The sequence below is a fragment of the Panthera uncia genome (genome assembly GCF_023721935.1).
Source record: "Panthera uncia isolate 11264 chromosome D3 unlocalized genomic scaffold, Puncia_PCG_1.0 HiC_scaffold_8, whole genome shotgun sequence".
In the NCBI taxonomy this organism is placed as follows: domain Eukaryota; kingdom Metazoa; phylum Chordata; class Mammalia; order Carnivora; family Felidae; genus Panthera; species Panthera uncia.
Window position 1 is genome coordinate 74,272,817 of NW_026057586.1, and position 19,538 is coordinate 74,292,354.

Genomic DNA, 19,538 nt, shown 5'->3' on the forward strand with positions numbered 1-19,538 from the left:
TCTCCCGTGAAGCCTCATCTGGGTGTCTGTGGTCCCCACTCGTCTGTCATCTAAGACCTTAGAGCATTGGCAGTTACCATGGAAACAGCTCTTGAGGCAAAACTGCCCACGTGGGCTGAGGAAACATTCCTCAAGAAAATGGGGGGATTGCCAGACTCCTTGGCGCTCTGAGGGGGCCCCGACTCCCGGAACCTCTGAGGACTGCCACTTCTGGGTGGACCCAGAGCTGGCGGGAGGGTCCTCGCTCAGCTCGCGGGGCCCCTTGCTGGCCTCCTGTCTCCAGTCTTCCCTCTTCCAGCATGGCCCCCATATCAACAGTGTGGGTTAGAGCTGGGCTCATTTCAGAATGATGGACATCCCTCTGCTCAAAGGCCATCCGTGGCTCCCTATTGCCTCCATGATAAAGTCAGTGCCTTGCAAGGGTCTTTCTCCCAGCCCGGTCTCCAGCCGTCCCACTCTCCACACACGCACTTACCATGCTCGATGAAGCCTGTGTGCCTTCACGCACGGATCTGTCTTCGCAGATGCCTCCTGCCTCCCTGGCGCCCCATAGCAAAGGCTTTGCACTCTCCGAGGCTCGGCCCCAATGCCACCTCCACCGAGAAGTTTCCCCTGATTTCCCCAACCAACTTCCCTTTGCTTTGTACAGATCCAGGGTCACAGTCTCAGCGGCCAACGGGGCCGGGAGGGAGACACAATGACTAGTGTGGGGATCAAGACTATAAAAGGGAGGGTGGAGACTGCGGAGAAGCCCATCCTGTCTGTGATGCAGTATGACCAGTTCGCTGCAAGCCTGGACTTACGGGTGACATCTCAGAGCATCTACCATGCCCCTGCACCCACCTCCCCTACGTGACGGCAGAGACTGGGCCATCTGACGCCCACAGCTTCTAGCGGGGAGCGTGGCCCACTAGCAGCCATCTGAATAGATGCTTGAATGCACAGGTCTGTGCTGTTTCCTGAACCCATCGAATGTGCTCCTACCTCAGGGCCTTTGCACTTGCCGTTCCTCCTGCCTTTAATCAGATAGTCACACGTCTCCCTCTTCCTATGTTCTGGTTTCTGCTCAGAGGTCACCTTCTCAGAGATGTCTCCTCTGGGCACTCCACCTAAAATAATGCTCTTCCCCCCCCCCCCCCCATGCCCTGTTCCTCTTTATATTTTCTCTGTAGCACCTACTACCGTCTGCCACTATAATCATTTGATTTTTTTTCCAGCACTTACAAGATGCTTCCAATGCACCAGGCATGCTTCTAAAACGTTACCAGTGTAAACTCATTTAATCCTTAGAGTCGCCCCGTGCGGGAGGCGCTACTCACCAGGGCTGTTTCTTGGCTGAGGACACTGAAGCACAGAGAGGTGTAATGACTCCCCCAAGGTCACACAGCGGGTGGGTGGCAGAGCAGGGACTCAAACCCAGGCAGTCTGGCTCCAGAGGCATTTGCCTTCTTTGGCACCTACTCGTTTATCTGTTTGCTCCCATTCCTCTTCCGAGGATGCCAGCCTCTTGAGGCAAGTGCCGTGTCTCTGTTCCCTGCTATATCCCCAGGACCGAGACCCAGGCCTGGAGCCTAATGGATGTTTGATAAATATTTCTTGGAAGGATGGAGAAAAGGAGACCCAAGGATCAGAGACGTGGAGGGAAGAATCCCTGGCCTCTGGAGCTTTCCATGAGCCCGATGTCAAGGCCATCTTGCCGGAAGTTTCTCAGCCTCCCGGAGGGTTTGAGTCAGCTTGTCTGGGCGAGGCCCCGGCCCACCCTCCCTCGTCCTCCAATAGGGCCTCTGTTCTCTGACCTCTCCCAGGCAAAGGTGCCAAACCGCACTCCTGAAGCCCCAGGCCCATGCTGCGCACACTTCCTCCCGTGACGGGGCCACGGAGGAGAACGTTCCAGGCCGGAGGCAGGAAGTCTCCGAAACAAGGTGGCCTGGGGTGAACGGGGCCGGGGCGGGGCTGTCCTTGGCCAGATGTGCCAGAGCCTCAGCGCCGCGGAGGACGTCAGAAGGCTGGAAAGGGGCCTGGGACCCGAGGCTGCAGCCTGCCGGTGCCTCTGATGTATCCAACGTGCCCCGACTTCTGACCCTAATCCGAGAGGTTCCAGAGAAGGCCGGTGCCCTGCCAGCTTCTCCTTGGACCCTCAAACAGTAGCTCTGCTGAGGGAGCCGTGGGGACGCATTTCCCAGGTCCTTTCCTATGACATTCCCCAGTAATCGTGATTGCGACAGGCACTCCGCCGAGGGTTCCATCGAATGGTCGCGGCCCCTGGATGTAGACGCTAGGGAGGAGAAGCCCGAGGCCCAGGGAGGTGAGGTAACTCATCCCAGGTCACACAGCCTGCAAGTGCTGGAGCTGGGGTTACCGAACCTGATTCCAGGAAGAACCAGAAGAGAAGCCGCATTCTACCCATTGCTCCCTTGGGGTTGGGGGTGGGGCAACCTGGGGAAGGATCATGAAACTTGTTTGAAATTGAGTTTTCTCTGCCAAATGGGAATAAGGGGGAATTGGCATCGGGGGAGACCCCACGAGGGGCTGCCTCTTTTGCTAGGCGCATCCCGTGGGCCGTTTTCCTTCCATTTCACAGCCCGTCGGGCGAGCTCCGCGTTCCAGGAGCAGAAACGGGGGGTCAGAGATGCGGAGAAAACGGGGTAGAGCCCGCACAGCCGGGGCCAGCTCCTGGCTACGCCGGGATCCTCTGTGAGGACAGAGCGGGCACAAGAGCTCGGTTTCAGCCGAGGGTTTCAACCAAGTTGAAAAATGCTTCGCGGAGGCCCTCGCAGAGGATGTGGGGAGGGAGAGGGGGCCGAGCTGAGGGCAGGGATCGCAGTGGCCACACTTCGTCATCCGGCCCGGGGCGGCGTCTGGTCTGGGAGGGGGAGGCTCAGAGGAACCACTGGCTGCGGCCTGGCTCCCATCCCCTCCGCTGCCTCCAGACACATTCCAGGCTCATCTTCAAGTTCTGTCGGTTTCTGGAAGCCCGGCCCTCTGCTTTGGTTCAGAATCTGCTAAGTGGATTCAGCCCAGCTTTCTCCTCAGCGGGGGACAGGGCTGCTGCTGGTTCTCCCAAGTAAATCTCCATCCGATTTTTCTCTACAAACATTTGCTGAGCACCCGCTGTGCGTGGGGCACTCTGTGGACCCACATTATTGCTTCTTGACAGGCTCATGGTAACTCTAGGAGGGAGGTCATAATATCAGCCCCATTTTACAGATGGGAACACTGAGTCTTGGAAAGGAGAGAGTTTGTTCATGGTTGCTTAGCTAAGAAGGGCATTTGAACCTGGTGGCTTAGCCACTGGGCAGCTTGGAGCAGGGGAATGAGCCCGAGACAACCTTGTCATAGTTAGTAAGGACCCCAGACCTGCTGACCGGGTGAGGAAGGGGAGGTTTATAAATCAGCCTTCAGCCACTGGGCCAGAAATCTTAGAACTGCAAGGGGTCCCAAGAAAGCACTTTATCCAGATTCCGTGATTTTCTCAAAGGAAGATTTTATTATCGCCATTCCATAGGCAACTCAACAACGGCTCAGAGAGGTAAAGCAATTTGCTCAGGGTCACACAGCGTGGAGCTGGGCCATACTGTCTTTTTTAGTGCCACGAGGCTGGCAATCGACGGACGCTTGGCCCATTCAACCGTGGCATTTTTTAAAAAAATCTTTTTTAATGCTTATTTATTTTTGAGAGAGACAGAGACAGAATGCAAGTGGGTTAGGGGCAGAGAGAGAGGGAGACACAGAAGTGGAAGCAGGCTTCAGGCTCTGAGCCGTCAGCACAGAGCCCGACGCGGGGCTCGAACTCACAAACCGCGAGATTACAACCCGAGTTGAGGTCGGACGCTCCACCGACTGAGCCACCCAGGTGCCCCCCAACCGTGGCATTTTTTAAAGCTGGAGGGAGCCTTCGACACGGTCAACTCCAACCACCTTGTTTTACAGACGGGGAAACCCAGGCCCCCAGGGGGTCAGGGATTTACCTAAGGGCGTTGTCAAGTAGACCCTGTAAAGTATAAAGACCTCTGCCTCTCAGTGGCCATGTGACCTTCGTGAGACTCCACCCCCCAGGCCTCTGCTTCTTCAACTCTAAATTGGCCGTAGTAATGACCCCACCATCGCATGGGGTTCGTGTGAAGGACGTACACGAAGAGCTTCTCAGCGTCCTGACGCACATCGTGCTCAGTAAAATACCGTTATTTGGATGATGATATTTAATAACATTTAACCCTGAGAGCCTCGGAGTCTAGGCTCCGAGCCCCTGCTGTGAGCAGGACCCTGAGCACATGCCCTGGGCGGCACCTGGCCGGATGCGGGGGGGGGGGGGGGAGGGGACGGCGACCCCCGTTGGCAGCCGTCTCAGACCACATCCTGAGCAGCTCATGTCATCGCGCCCAGTGCCTTCTGGATAAGCTCGGGGATTGCTTGCGTGAGCGGACACAAGGCTGGCTTTAGGGGATTAGGCGAGTCGGGTGCTGGGCCTCGTAGTCTAGGGGGATATAAGCATGGGGGAATTTGTTTACAGGTCACCCCCAGGGGCTGGGGCCGTGTTTGTGGGAAAAGGCGCAAGCTATCTGCCTGGCAGCTTTGGATGCAAGCTGAGTAGTTGCAAAGACACGCAGTGTTTGTGCGTCAGACCCACTGTTGGGGCCAGAGTGGCTTCTCAGCCTGGAAGGAGAGACGTCCACCCAAACACTCTTGCTAGGGGCCTAGGTGGCTGGGAATGACTGCTGGGTCTGCAATCAGATAGGGGGGCCGGGTTTGCAAGGAAGTGTCCACACTCTACCTGGGCCCCAGGGCCTGCGGCCAAGGCAGGGTCTCATTTGGGGTCGGGATCCATCCTGGGCTCAGTCGTAGCGGAGGCAGGGGCCTTAGGGACTTCGGTAAGGAGCTGGTGCTGCTTCTAAGGAGGGCTCGTAAGCAGAGAGCGTTGCAATGTGGTTTGCGCTTTGAAGAGCTCTCTCTGGCTACCAGGTGGGGAATGAAATCCGAATGGAAACGAGTGGCTGGTTGGGGGCCTGTCACCACCATCCGGGTGGGCAAAAGTGGCGGGCAGGTCTGCGAGCTGTTGATGGACAAAACGGGCAGGATCTGACAGATTTGGGGGTAGAGGGTAGGGAGTGTGGTTAGGGTCATAGCCAGAAACTGATGACAGGCTCAAACAGGGAGACAGGACAGCGTAGGCTCGGAGGGCTCAGAAAGGGGTGGACAGTATAGGGGATGTACTCTCTCTCTCTCTCTCTCTCCCTCTGTCTCTCTCTCTCTCCAGCAGCCCAGGGCCAGCCCTGCATGGAGACCTTGGTGCCCCAGGCTGGGGGCCAGAGGAGGGGTCTGTACTTCGATCCAGGTGGCACGGCTGTGACCGACTCAGGAGACTCTGCCGGGAGGGAGCCTGACCTCCCTCTCGTCCTGCCCTGTCCCCCCTGCCGGGCTCTCAAAGAGCCTTGTGATGTCATTCCTGTGGGTCCGCCTGTAGGACACAGAGCCGGGGGGAGTGGATCTGGGGACAGACAGAGCACACCCGGGAGGAAGGAGTGGTGTTCTAATGCGGGGGAGGGGAGACCAGGCAGTAGAATGGATATTTGGGGGGGTCTCCTGCTTCTGTGCACTCGTCTGCTGTTGGAGGTTTCCTGGGGCCTCTGGTCTCTGAGCAAGTGGGTTGTCCGGGTCCAGGGTTATAGGCTCCTGGCTCTTGCCCACGCCTACGGAGCCCTAAGCTCAAACATGGCCCCATCCAAACCACAAGAAAATGGGACAGGCTGTCAGGCGGCCAGCACTTTCTAGCTTCACTGCAGTGACTCGGTGTGAGCTTCCAAGTGTGGGCGTGGGACCAGGGAGGAAATTCTCTCCCAACACCGAGCTAATTCCGTCCGGGGGCTGGCTGCCAGCCCGTGGCTGGAGTATCTGCGGTGCTGGTGGTTTCGAGGTTCCTGAGTCCTCGGAGCTGGGGATCCAGCAACTGAAACCCCTAATGTGTCTCTCACAGCCATCTGCCCGGTCTCTCTGCCCGGAAGGGCGGGGGACTGGTAGGTGGGAGCAACCGGGAACTCTGGCAGCAAAGACCTCAGAACCTGCAGAGGCCGTCTGGGCCAGCAGGAGGTGAGGATAAGGCTGGGGAGGGACATTTGTGGAGGAAGAGTGGCCGAGGCTATGATCTGGGGCAACCAGAAATAGCAGCTTTGGGGGGCAGAGCGTCCTTGGTTCAAAGCTTAGGCTAACGCTTACGGTCTGGGTGAGCCTGGCCTGGCCACTTCACCTCTCTGAGTGAGCCTCCATTGGCAAATCTGTGCAGGGAAGGTACAGAGGGGGGAGCCCTAAGGTGGGTGACGTGCCAGGCAGAGTTCTAGGCCCTGGGGATACGCCACACACGAGACAGACGGAGACCCTCTCCTCTGTGGCTTAGGGAGGGTCACTTGCTCTGTCTGGACCTCAGTTTCCCCGGCCACAAAATGGGATGCCCTCTGGGGGAGAGCTTGGAGAGAGCCAGAGGAGAGGCATCTGCGGCCGCCCATCTGGACCTTGGGAGCAGGCCGTGGGGAGGGCAAGAGCCAGGCCAAACGCAAAGGAAGGAGCTTCCTGTTTCCCTGATGGGCTCCCCCACCCATGGGCCCTGCTACACACACGGACAGGGAGAAAGAGAGGCCGAGGAAGAAGCCAGCAGAGAGAGTCCCCGACAGACAGACGACAGACAGAAAGGGAGCCGAGTCCTTCGCAGACTTGGGGCCCTCGTTTAGCAAAGGGGCCTGCAACAGAGACCCAGACAGGAAGCGAAAGGCACACAGCTGCTGCCCAGATGCCCCTCAGCCCTGCCATCCCCTGAGCCCACGAGGACACGGGCCAGCGGAGAGCAGCTGGAGGAGGTGGGGCCTCGGACTCATACGGACCGGATTCAAATCCCTGCACTGCCACTAACCAGCTGTGTGGCTTCAGGCAAGCAAGCCCGCCCCCGCCCCCTCTGGCCTCAGATGTCCCCTTGATAAAGCAGGATGGAGGACAGCCACCCTTGCAGAGCGGGACAGGGGGAGGTCCAGGTGGTGCAACCCAGCCTCCCAGCCAGGGCCAGGGAGCGGCAGGCTCCGCACTCCCTCGCAGGATGGATGGATGAGCTCCCATCTCCGGGAGACTTTCCCCATGGCACTGGGGTCGTGACACAGTCCCATTCGGGCCATTGACTGGACACAGAGGGGCCCCATAGAAAAATCACAGGGAACCTGGAAACTCGTCTGGCCCCATCTGCAAAATGCATGCCGTGAACCCCGCCAGATAAATCTTGTGGGGGCTCTCGGGAGGTTCCCGGGGAGCAAAGACCAGAGAATTCCAGAATGTTCCGAGGAGGCCAGGTGGTAGACAAGGAAAGAGAGTGGGGTGGGCAGTTCAGCAGGTTCTGAGTTTGAAACCCCGCATGGCACCTGCCTGCTTGGAGCTTCCTCCTCCGTCCAGAATGACTCATTTGACCTGCCTGGCTGACCTACCTGTGGGCACATTACTTACCTTCTCTGGGCCTCAGTTTCCTCATCTGTAATAGTGCTTAGAACAGTGCCTAGCCTGTAGTGAGGGCCATCTGTTTGCTTAATAAAAATTAAGCAAATGACATCCACCTGAGGGTTTTGCTCTCGACGGCAGGAGAAACCCTTTGTGAACTTGAGCCCGGACCTGTCCTGGGCCAGGGCTGGGCTTGCCGAGGAGGTCGGAGGCCTTGGGTGCCACAGAGCCAGCTTAACTGGGCCAGTGTTTCCACTGGCTCAGCCAAGTTCATTCCCAGTTTGAAAAGAGGCTTCGGGGGGGGGGGGGGCACCGAAGTCCCCTGGGCAGGGCCAAGGCTGTCAGGCCGAGTGTGGCTTCATCAGGGATCCAGGCGTGGGCTGAACACCGTTGGAGCATGAGCACCAGGCAGGGATTTGGAGTGTCTCTTTGTTTGCTCTTGGTTTTTCTGGACCTCAGGAGAGGAAAGAGGGCTCACATAATGACACCCCTCCGTCCATTCTCATTTGCATCACTGGCCGCTCGAAGCCCCCCCGCACTTGACCTCCCTTTCTTCCTGGCATTCATTTCTCTATACTTCTCCCTCCCACCCCTGCTCCCACGGGGCTCTCCTAATCCGTTCAGTGTGTAGCTTGTTATCTGGTGGTGTTCTTGCCAGATGTTTGTTCCCGTTTTGTGTGCGTGCGTGTTTTCGATGCCCTTAAGTGCTCCTATGGTTAGGTGGTTTTAAGATGCTCCGAATGCCAATGCCGTGTGTACTGTGCATGATCTGTCACTTCTAGCAGCTTATGGCATTCCCTGGTCCCCTCTCCCACAGTGGACCCTGAGGGGTCTCCAGCTTCCAGCCGTCAGCAGACGCATGTGTGTGCCTCCTTAGACCCTAGATCCTGTTTTAGCACACACACTGTTTTAGCACACACACACTGTTTTAGCGCACACAATCTCCCCGAGGTCTCCTGCCCCTGTGGGCCGGCACCTTTGGCTTTTGTTAGAGGATCGACCTCCGGACCTCCGGGGCTGGGAGTGCCTGGGAGTGCCTGGGAATGCACGTGGGCAGGGTGGAGGGATACAAACGCTCGGCCTCCTGGATCACGACCTCCATTGTTCCCAGAGCGCAAGCAAGGGCCAAGGGCACCTTCTGCACCCTTGACTAGCCTCCTCCCCTTCCTGATCCGATTTCTCCACTCCCGTATGGATTTTTTCCCGGAACACTTCCTTAATAAATCACTTTTGCAGGGATCCACATTGGAGGTTTGCTTCTGGAGAGCCCAAGCTGAGGCATGTCCCCGCAAACGGCACACACGAGTGCCCTGGTGCTTGGTGCCTTCCGGGGCTGGAGGGTGCCCAGGGGTTCACGGGTACCCGCAGGGTGGCCTGAGAGCCTGTGCCCCCATCCTGCCAGCCTGAGGGGTAGCCGTGCCAGCGCTGTATTCTTGCCACAGCCCGGTAGGCACCAAGTCTCATCCAGCCGCGGTTGTCATTTGCAAGTCTTGGAGCATGAATTTGTCACATGCCCATGTTTGGAGGTTTCCCTCCTGTAAATTACCTGTTCGGATGGTTTGAGGTTGTTCTGTTGGGGTTGCTGCCTGTTTGGATTTGAAGGTATTTCTTGTACATTGTACATTTCTTGTACATTTCTCGTACATTGCAGATGGCACTCCCTTGATGGGTGTGGAGATGGTAAATATCTTCCTCCACTGGAGGCGGGGCGTGTGTGTGTGTGCGTGTGCCCGAGTAACCCATCGTAAGGATAGGGCCTGGGTCCCAGCACGGGTGAGGCCATGGGGTAGAGAGCTGGGGGTAAGACTCCCCCAAGCCCAGAGTGAGCCATGTGGAGGAACCGTAAATAGCCGTGTTGGGTTATACCAATGATGGCAGCATGTAGGTGTTAGAGATTGAATCGCATCCCCCCAGATTCATACGTCGGATGAATCTAACCCCAAGCCCCCGACACCTCCGAATATGACTGTATTTTCAGGGATATGGCCTGTAAAGAGGCGGTTAGGGTAAAATGAAGCCATCTGGGTGGGCCCTGATCCATCATGACGGGGCTCCTTGTAAGAAGAGATCAGGACACAGGCACACACGGAGGCAAGATCACGTAGGACACGGGGAGAAGACGGCTGTGTAGGAGCCAAGGAGAGCGACCCTCAGAGGAAGCCTGCCAGCATCTTGATCCTGGGCTTACAACCTCCAGAGCCATGAGAAAATCAACGTCTGTTGTTTAAACTGCCCGGCCTGTGGTCCCCGGTGACAGCGATGCGGGCTGACTGATACAGTAGGCGTCAGGCTCCATGTTTCCAAAGCCTCGGGGGAGGACGACACCTCCCCCCTTGCAAGTCGTCTGTGACAACACTTCTAATGGGCTTGGCACCCACCACATAGAAGTGTCCAGTAAATCACGATGTCAGCAGTTAATGCCACACGTGCTTACTGAGCACTTACTGTGCACCGGGCACTGAGCCGGAGACTGGTGAAGGAGGAGTGTCTGTTATCCAGCAGGCTTTTGGGGGGTGCTGGGGGCAGCAGTTGGGACACAGTCAGCATCAGAGGGAGAGGCCTGGGAGCTGGCCAGAGCGCAGATGAAGGGAGCAGTGGGGTCAGAACCGGGTACTGATAGAAAACTGGTGGACGCGGATTACGTCCACCCCTCCCTCCCCAAACAATAACAACAACGACAAGGACAAGAGTGGCCTTATGCGCTACAGGGATGTAAAATGCTTCACGCACATTACTTCGCCTCCCTGTGCCTCAGCGTCCCCATCTGAAAATGGGTGCAATCGTGTCCCGGCCCCGGAAGGCTGTCGTGTAAGAGGTGGGTAAGATGTGTGTGGCCCGCTGTCCAGTCACAGGAAGTGCTTAATGATCCGCGGTGAACTTTCCATGCCCCAGGCAGTGCCCCCAGAGCCCCTGGAACAAACACCGCCTCCTCAAGCCTCACGAGAGCCTGGGGGTAGGTCCTCGGACCAGCCCCATCGCGCTGGGATTGCAATGGGGCCCGGAGGCCTTGGTCCCCGTTCCGGCTGCTGTAACAGAATGCCAGAGACTCTGGGGCTTAAGCAACAGACATCTGTCCTCACAGTTCTGGAGGCTGAGAGGTCCAAGGTCACACCTGAACAACTTGCTTCTCCTCTCTGAGCCTCAATTTCAGGACCTACAAAATGGGGATGATAATACCTGCCCTGCCCACTTCTCAGGACTGCTGGGAAAGTGCGCTAAGGCCATAAAGAGAAACAAAGGCGTCCTTTGCTTCATATGTGTCCCGTAGATGTCCAGGCAGGGATGCTAGGGAGGAGGGGGCCTGGAGGCAGGACACTGTCTCGATGACCTGGAGAGTCTGTCCCAGGGGCCTCAGAACAGCTCAACTCCAGGCCTTATTCTAAATGGGTTCAGGGTCACAGGCTGAATCTGGGAGCTAGCCAGGGGAGTTCATTTGCTCCCTGGGCTTCCTGGGCTCTCTGGGGGAGCTGAGGGCAGAAAGGGGGACAGACTGGCCACAGGCTCACCTGCCTGCCTGGGCTGTGATGAACCATGTGCCCCAGACCTCAACCAGATGTCCTGAAAAGAAGGGCAGGGAGGTAGATCCCTGGAGGGGCTAGGACAAGGGGAACAATGAGTAGGTGTCCTGGGGGGGGAGGAGGAGGGGTGGTGTAGACACGGAGAGATGAGCTCCACTTTCTGGAAAGCAAAGCGGTTAAAGAGCAGGGCTCAAAGTCTGAGCAATGTGAGCTGGCCACCCGCTGACTGTGTGACAATAGCCTCACTTCCTCACCCTTACATTGGGAGTGACAGCAGCACCACTTCTGGGGACCTGGGGGGTTGTGTGAGCTGATACAATGAAAGTATTTATACAGCGTTCCGGGCTGTTGCAGGTACCCAGTCAACTATCACTTATCACCACGGACTAAAACCAATAGAAAGTATAACTAGATCCAGGCATGAAGAGTAACCAAACCAACGTAGAAGCCAGACCAGCTGGGTTAATACGGTTGCTGCCTCTGACCTGCGAATGTGACTCTGAGCTTCCTTGTGGCCACATCGAAAAGGGAAACATGATCAGTTGTAGAACCTGGATGACCTAGAATGAGGAAACAGCCCAGTTCCCCCGGGGGAAACAACGTTGTTCCTTACCTTGAATTCTCCTGGGCATTTCTCACCAAGCAGGGGGCTTCATAAAGGGCACCCGAGGGAGGCAGTGGGCAGTGTCATGGACCAGGATATACACAGCATTGCAGATGTGATTTTCATGTGGAGCCACTTCTAGGGGCCTTGAAGGAAAGGCGAAGGGAAGCCTGGGAAGGTGGCTCCGGGAAGGCAGCTCCATAGGAGGGTCAAGAACATGGGGCGCCTGGGTGGCTCGGTCGGTTGAGCGTCCAACTTCAGCTCAGGTCATGATCTCGCCGTCTGTGAGTTCGAGCCCCGCGTCGGGCTCTGTGCTGACAGCTCGGAGCCAGGAGCCTGCTTCGGATCCTGTGTCTCCCTCTCTCTCTGCCCCTCCCCTGCTCATGCTCTGTCTCCCTCTCTCAAAAAATAAATAAACAGGGGCGCCTGGGTGGCGCAGTCGGTTAAGCGTCCGACTTCAGCCAGGTCACGATCTCACGGTCCGTGAGTTCGAGCCCCGCGTCAGGCTCTGGGCTGATGGCTCGGAGCCTGGAGCCTGTTTCCGATTCTGTGTCTCCCTCTCTCTCTGCCCCTCCCCCGTTCATGCTATGTCTCTCTCTGTCCCAAAAATAAATTAAAAAACGTTGAAAAAAATTTAAAATAAATAAATAAATAAATAAATAAATAAACATAAAAAAAAAAAAAGAATGTAATGAAGGTCTGAACTCTTAGGATTCAGAGCTAAGGCTTAGAGAGCTGGGAGTCGTAAGTGGCAGGACTGGGGACTGCTAATCCCTCGGGGAAACGGGGAGCCCAAGACACTTCTCACTTGGGATCCTTGGAGGTCCAACTTCCCAGCTGTGTGGCCTTGGGCAGGTTGCTTCACCTCTCTGAACCTCAGTTTTTGCACCTGTAAGTCAGAGCTACCCTTTCAGGGCTGTGGGGAACATGCCTCGCCAAGCACGTTTCACACATGCTGAGCGTTCAAATAAATGTTGGTTATGCGTATACGCCTATCGTGGATATATAGTTACACACACTTTTTCTCAGAAGCTTCCTGATTGTTTAAGGACTACAAATAGCTAGAATTTTATGGCTCTTTAGAATTTACAGTTGGCCAAGGGTTCATTGTCACTACATGTGACCCTCCCAACAAAATGAGGGGGGCTTTCTTACCCCTATTTGAGAGACGAAGAGAAGCAAAATCTTCGCCTGTGTCTCCCTTGACCCGCCCTTGAACCCAGGACTGGGGAGGCCAGTGGGGGGGACCTATGGGTCCTGCGGCCTTCCAGGCCCCCTTCTACCTTTCGAGGCAAAGGCCATTTTAGGAGAGAGTGGAAGCCTGGGACAGAATAACAACAACAACAACAACAACAACAACAGCATAGTGTTTACCCTGTTCTAAGAACTTTACATGTGACGTTGAAACTTCACCACCATCGCATGATCCGGCCCATTTTACAGATAAGACAACCGAGGCGCGGAGCCGATAGCTGACTTGCCCGTGGTCACAGGAAGTTCATGCAGACCCAGGATCGGGGAGCTGGCGGCCTGGCCAGGCCCCAGAGTCTGTGTCCTTGGCTCCTGTGCTGTACGGCCTGGGCTGGCACAGAAACGGGCTCAGGGCAGGAAGGGTGTGTGTCCGGATGGGCCAAGGGCTGACCTGTGATGAAACACTCCCCCAGGAGGACTCAGGGGGAGGGCACACGTCAACGGGGGACACTGATGAACTCAATTCCTAGTAGACTGAGGGGGCGGATGGACAGACAGGCCCAGAGGTTGTCAGCACCACTCTGTGCTGCTTTGGCCCGGCCAACCCCCATCCCTGCCCGGAGACGGTGAGACACGGCCTGTGACCCCGAGCCGCTCCAGCCCAGCCGGAGAGCCAGACATGACGTTATCTGTGTCCAGTGCCTTTCTGGAGACGCGATGCAAAGTGTGGGGTCCCTGCTCCTCTCCACCCTCCTCTTGGGGCTCAGACGCCTCCCCCGTTGGCAGCGGGGGAGGGGGTGCAGAGACGGCCTGGCACGTTCCCTCATTCTCTGAACTCCTAGCTGTCCTTGAAAACTCAGCTCAGATCCTGCCTGCCCTGAGAAGCACAGGACTGGTGCCCAGGCTGGGGAGCACCCCCTCCAGGCTTCTTCGAGCTTCCTGGCCTTGCCCCAGCTCACCTCTGTCTTGTGCCCTGTGATTGGCCGTGAGCTCCTGTGGGACAGGACCCTGGGGGAAGCCATTTCCTTGTCCCCGGGGCCTGCACAGCCCGGCACAGGGAATGTGGACATGGTCATTTCTTCCTCGAGGACACGCTTGGTGGCTGTCATCAGACCGTGATTTCCGGGGCAGCGTGTAGAGATGGTGACCACCCTGGTTCTGCAGACCTCGTTCAAATTCTGATTCCCCCACCCCCTGCCTGGATGGATGTCTTGGGCGAGCGTTCTCATCTCCCTCAGCCTTGTCGGTGCCCGTCATGGGGCCAAAGCAAGGGCATCCATAGCAAATGCTCAGCACGGTCCCTGGCCTCCATCGTTATCACGAGCACCAGTCACATTCCCCCCAGTTACGGGGGGTGGGGGGAGCCGTATTCGGCCCATCTTCTGTTTGCATTCCAGGGTCACAGGAAGCCCCCCGGGACCCCTCACTGGGCACCTCTGGAATATTCTCCCAGCCTGCAGTATGGCATGACACCCAAGCAGGATGGTGCTTTAATTCTGAATCCCTTGAGCCCAGGGCCCTCAACGGGATTTTCCAAGTGGCTTTTATTTAATGAAAGCTAAAGATGACTTTTCTGCAATGAAATACCACCTCAAACCCATTAAGGACCAGTAATGCGTTTATATGGTGGAAGGTCGGCTTTATTTATAACAAAGCATCGATTGGCAGTCTCACCGGCTGAGCTTCTGGTTTGGTTCCCATTCGTCAGGATGGGGAGAGCCTGGGTGGTGGAAAGTGCATGGGCTCTGGGCTGTCGGAGCCCTGGGTTCCAATCCCATGGTTTACCCCGGGCCCTAACTGAATCACTAATATTTTTTGATCATGTGCCAGCACTGAAGCAACGCGCCGTATTTCTGATGCCTGTAATTTTTACACCCATTCTGTTTAGTAGTGAGTATTCCCATTCTATCGATGACGAAACTGAGGCTCCGAGAGGAGAAGTCGTGTATCCAAAGCCACATAGCTGGTAGGTGGCCAAAGCTGGGTTTGAACCATGCCCGTGAGACCACCTCCAAGACCTCCCAACTTGCAAACTCCGTGGACTCTCAGTCTGTTCTTCCTTAGGTTGGGAAAATACCCAACAACATTGTTATGGGAAGTGGGGAAAATACCCAACAACGTTGTTATGAGAAGTATGGTAGGTGCTCAGTGAATGCATTTGTGTCTGTCTCCTCACCGGGCTGTTGTGACAGCAGGTCTGTGTGATCCGCGACACCCATAGGGCCCAGGGAATGCCAAGTGAGCAGGACGCTTCTCTCTCTGGGCCTCAGTTTCCCAGATCCCAAACAAGAATCACAACACCTGCCTCAAAGAGCCCCTGGAAAGAGAAACTAAGGGAATCATAGTTCTTGGCACATCGTGGGTGCTCAGGACGGTTCCTTTTCTGTCTTCTGGGTGCCTCGAGTGTTCTGGGTCTGCCCTGGCAGAATATTTGCATCGAACCATCCACACGCTCTCCCCTGTGCCTTCCCCACACCCACCCCTGACTCAGAGTCTCATCTGTGGATGTGCTTGGGTGGGGAGGAGGTGGGGGTTGGGATGAAGGGTCCAGCCGTTAATCTGGGTTCACGGGGCTCTGTCGCCTTCCAGCCTCCAACCTCTGCTTTCTCCTCTGTAAACTGGGAGTAATGACAATAGATTGTATCTGTGGCTCTGAGTGCACCCAACCCCTGGCTCTTGGACCTGGATCCAACCACTGCCTCCTCATCTTTCCTGCAGGTGTTCCTAGCTGTGCCCTGGGACCGATTGGCCAAGGACCCCACTGGAGAGCTTTGGACACCCTAACAGTGAACGGTGAGGGACTTTTGCGGTCTGAACAAATGTCCAGAGGGCACCCGTGGGGGACCCGTGACGAGGTAGGGGCACTGGAGGATGCCAGCACAGCTGTCTCCTGGGTTTTGGAAACATGGCTGGAGCCACGTCCACAGCGTTATCCACCCCTCCTTCATGGCCCTTAGCGTCATTGCAGTTCTGCCATGATTTGAGGAGCTTGATGAATGTTCTCTCCCTCCGTGGACTGTAAGGGGAAGGGGAGGGTCCCCGAGAGGCAGCGACCATGGTTGTCAGGAGGATAGACCCTGAGGCTGGGGTCTGACTCGTGGCCCCGCCTCTTCTCAGCTGTATGACCTTGGGTAAGTGACTTCAGCTCTCTAGACCTCAGTTTTCCCATCTGTAACATGGGCTTTGTTGTGAAGCAAGTAGTTAAGCAGTCAAGATACTACGCCGGCCCGGCTCAGAGTCGGGCAGGACACTGTCGGTCTTGCTGGTGTTGGTCAACCTCTTAGAGCCAGTTCCCCTAACGACTCCTGTCTCTGCTCACAGAGAATGGGGGACAAGGATTACAACACCTCCTTCTCCTACGACGAGGAGTACTCGGATGATTTTGAACCCATCATGGTTTTGGAGGAGTCTTCTCCCCTGGAAGGCAAGGTGACCAGGATCTTCCTGGTGGCGGTCTACAGCATTGTCTGCTTCCTCGGGATCCTGGGCAACGGGCTGGTGATCGTCATCGCCACCTTCAAGATGAAGAAGACGGTGAACACCGTCTGGTTCCTCAACCTGGCCGTGGCGGACTTCCTGTTCAACGTCTTCCTCCCGATCCACATTGCCTACACCGCCATGGACTACCACTGGGTCTTCGGCACGGCCATGTGCAAGATCAGCAACTTCCTGCTCATCCACAACATGTACACCAGCGTCTTCCTGCTGACCGTCATCAGCTTCGACCGCTGCATCTCCGTGCTCCTTCCCGTCTGGTCCCAGAACCACCGCGGCGTGAGGCTGGCCTGCGTGGCCTGCGTGGTTATCTGGGTCCTGGCTTTCTTCCTGAGCTCTCCGTCCCTCGTCTTCCGGGACACGGCCCACGTGCACGGGAAAACGTCCTGCTTTAACAACTTCAGCCTGTCCGCGGCCGGCTCCGCCCCGTGGCTCCCTCGCTCCGGGCTGGACCCCACGGGCCTCAGCCGCCACGTGGTGGTGACGGTCACCCGCTTCCTCTGTGGCTTCCTGGTCCCCGTGCTCATCATCACGGCCTGCTACTTCACCATCGTCTGCAAGCTTCGACGCAACCGCCTGGCCAGGACCAAGAAACCCTTCAAGATCATCGTGACCATCATCACCACCTTCTTCCTCTGCTGGTGTCCCTACCACACCCTCTACCTGCTGGAGCTCCGCCACGCCACCGTGCCGGGCTCCGTCTTCAGCCTGGGTTTGCCCCTGGCCACCGCCATTGCCATTGCCAACAGCTGCATGAACCCCATCCTGTACGTCTTCGTGGGCCAGGACTTCAAGAAGTTCAAGGTGGCCCTCTTCTCCCGCCTGGTTAACGCGCTGAGCGAGGACACAGGCCACTCCTCCTACCCCAGCCACAGGAGCTTTACCAAGATGTCATCCATCAACGAGAAGGAGACCAGCATGCTTTGAGCCTCATCCGCGAACCCCCAGTGGACAGGCACTCCGGCCTCGGAGGCCCAGAGCTGTGCCTTCCAAAGACCACCGCAGAAACCCCCTTCAGCACCCGCCAACGCCTGCTAGAGTTTACCTGGGGCTGGCCAGTGCTTTGAGCTGGGAGTCCAGGGCTTGGAACTCCGTCCTTCGAGGGGCGTGGCTGACCGGGCAGGCCGTGGACCGGCATCCCATGCTTCTTGGGAGACCTGCCTTGGCTGACCCAAAGCGAAAAAGGGAGCATTCTTAAAAGCGCTGCCATGAACCGGGATCAGCATAAGACAGAGGGATTAAGCTACCTATTCCGCGCTCCCCTGGAATCACAAACACGCCACGGGGCGTGTTCCTGGCCTGAGCAGCAGAGGTCAGGGCCAACCCAGTGTGATGCAAACCGCCGCCTCGCCCCACATGCCTGTATCACTGGCCAACCAGAAATCCTGCCGCCCGCCCGCATCATTTCTCCGGGTGAGGGCAAGTGGAGATGCACAGGTTACCTGGGAGAGGAAGGTGACACAGGCACTCGCGAACTGCCAGGACCACGCACTTGGCTTTCAGATCAGGTGGGAAGACAGAGAACAGGTCCTGAGGAGCCCTGTGGGCTCTGTGAGGGCAGGACATGTGGGGCCTGGGGGAAGGGGTGGAGAGAGAGGAGCAAAGGGCTTTCAGAGGATGCGGCCTGAAGGCACCCGGCCTGGAACCTCCCAGGTGGAGGCCGCTTGGGCCGCAGCTACTTTGGGGGTGGGGGTGGGGGTGGTGTCGGCCCCTCACCCCCGGCCCTGCTCTCACCTTGCACTTGTTGCCTGGGGGCCGGGCCATGGCAACGGCTTCACTCTCAGCTTCTTCCCCATCGTGGGGGTTTTCCCTTCCTTTCCCTATCCACCGCCTCTGGCTGCAGGTGCTCGGATTAAAACACGCGAGGGCAGGGGCCCGGGAAGGAGGGCACCTTCCCCTGCTCCTCAGCTTTCTCAAAGCCTTGCCAGAATCGGCTTCAGGAAACAAGCTGAGGGCGCCTGGCAGGTTGAAGGGCATGTCCGAGGGCTCGGTCACCGATCGCAGAGCCCGGAGCCTGGCCCCTTGAACCGTGCTCTGGAGATGCGGGCTGTGGGGACGGCAGGCGCGGAGCCCCTCCTGGCGCGGCCATGCTGTCTTTTCCCACCTGGGACTGACGCCTCCCTGTGCCACGGTGTCCTTGTCCCATTTACAGATGGCAAAGCTGAGGCTCAGGGAGGGTGGGGAGTAACTCGCCCACTGACACACAGCCGGCAAGAGGCAGAGTTAAGATGTGAACCCAGCTCTGTCTGGCTCCGGAAGCTCTGTCTTGTTGTTGTTTGTTTTCAATTGCTAATGTATCTATTGAGAATATTCTAGACTATAATGGTAGCCTACATTTATTTAGTGCTCCCTATGCTAAACTTATTCCTCCCAGCAGCCTTGACTTCCAATTATTACTTCCCTTTTACATATGAGGTATCTGAAGCTCAGAGAGGTTAAGTAACTTCCCTGAGGGCGTCCAGCTGGTCCCTGCCAGAGCCAGCATTGGAAACTAGGTCTATCTGACTCAAATAAGGCCGCAGGATCAGGGTTTTGAGAGAGGCTTGGGGTTTTGACCACAAATATTGATTCGTCAACAGATTAATATAAACATTTCCTCGGCCTATACATCAGCTTTGCAAATAGTTTTTGAAAATGACCCAACATGGCAGAGAAAATACTCTTGGCCTCCAGTTCCCTCGACATCCATCCACACGCGCCCGCCGTGGTTCCCAGCTCCTGCGCCCCCTGAGGCCTCCGGGAAGGCAGTGGGGAGAGAGAGGATGGTCAGGAGGTAGTCGTCGGTGAGCCGGGGACCCTTGGCCTCCCAGTGTCCACACTCTCTCCCAAACGCCATCATCGTGAAACCAATCCTCCGACAAGATGCAATGAACAGATGTAATGTCTACACGGCGTTGGGCAAGTTCCCGAGGCCCCGGGCTGTTTGGAAATCACACCTCATTAAGAGACAGACTGTTCCTTCCCTTCTTAGGTCATTGTGCTTATGATGAGGCAGCTCTGAAGTGACCCTAAGCCAGGGCGCCCAATGGCTGCAAGAAATCTGAACTTGGACCGGCTGAGAGCAAAAACAGGGAACTTTAAATATTGCCCCGTGCCCCTCGTCATCCCCCCGCCCCCGCCCCAACTTCACAAGCGAAGCAACGAGATGGCATGGGACGTCTTCCAGACCCCAGAGACGGTCACCAGCCACGCAGGCTCTGACCCCCAGGTGATACTTGTTCAGGCGGGTCCCTCACTCCTCCTGGGCCGCGGGACAAGCCAGG

At 56.9% G+C, this 19,538-nt stretch overlaps 1 protein-coding gene across 3 annotated transcripts in view; it reads left to right on the top strand.

Moving 5' to 3' along the window:
* CMKLR1 (chemerin chemokine-like receptor 1) overlaps nt 1-19,212 on the top strand; it is a 48,588-nt gene extending 29,376 nt beyond the window's left edge. For all 3 annotated transcript variants that reach the window (XM_049619209.1, XM_049619210.1, XM_049619211.1), the window contains 2 exons: nt 15,499-15,573; nt 16,102-19,212. In XM_049619209.1, coding sequence (XP_049475166.1) covers nt 16,105-17,202 — 1,098 coding nt within the window. In that variant the 5' untranslated portion in view covers nt 15,499-15,573; nt 16,102-16,104 and the 3' untranslated portion in view covers nt 17,203-19,212. The remainder of the gene's footprint in view (nt 1-15,498; nt 15,574-16,101) is intronic.
* The last annotated feature ends 326 nt before the right edge of the window (nt 19,213-19,538 follow it).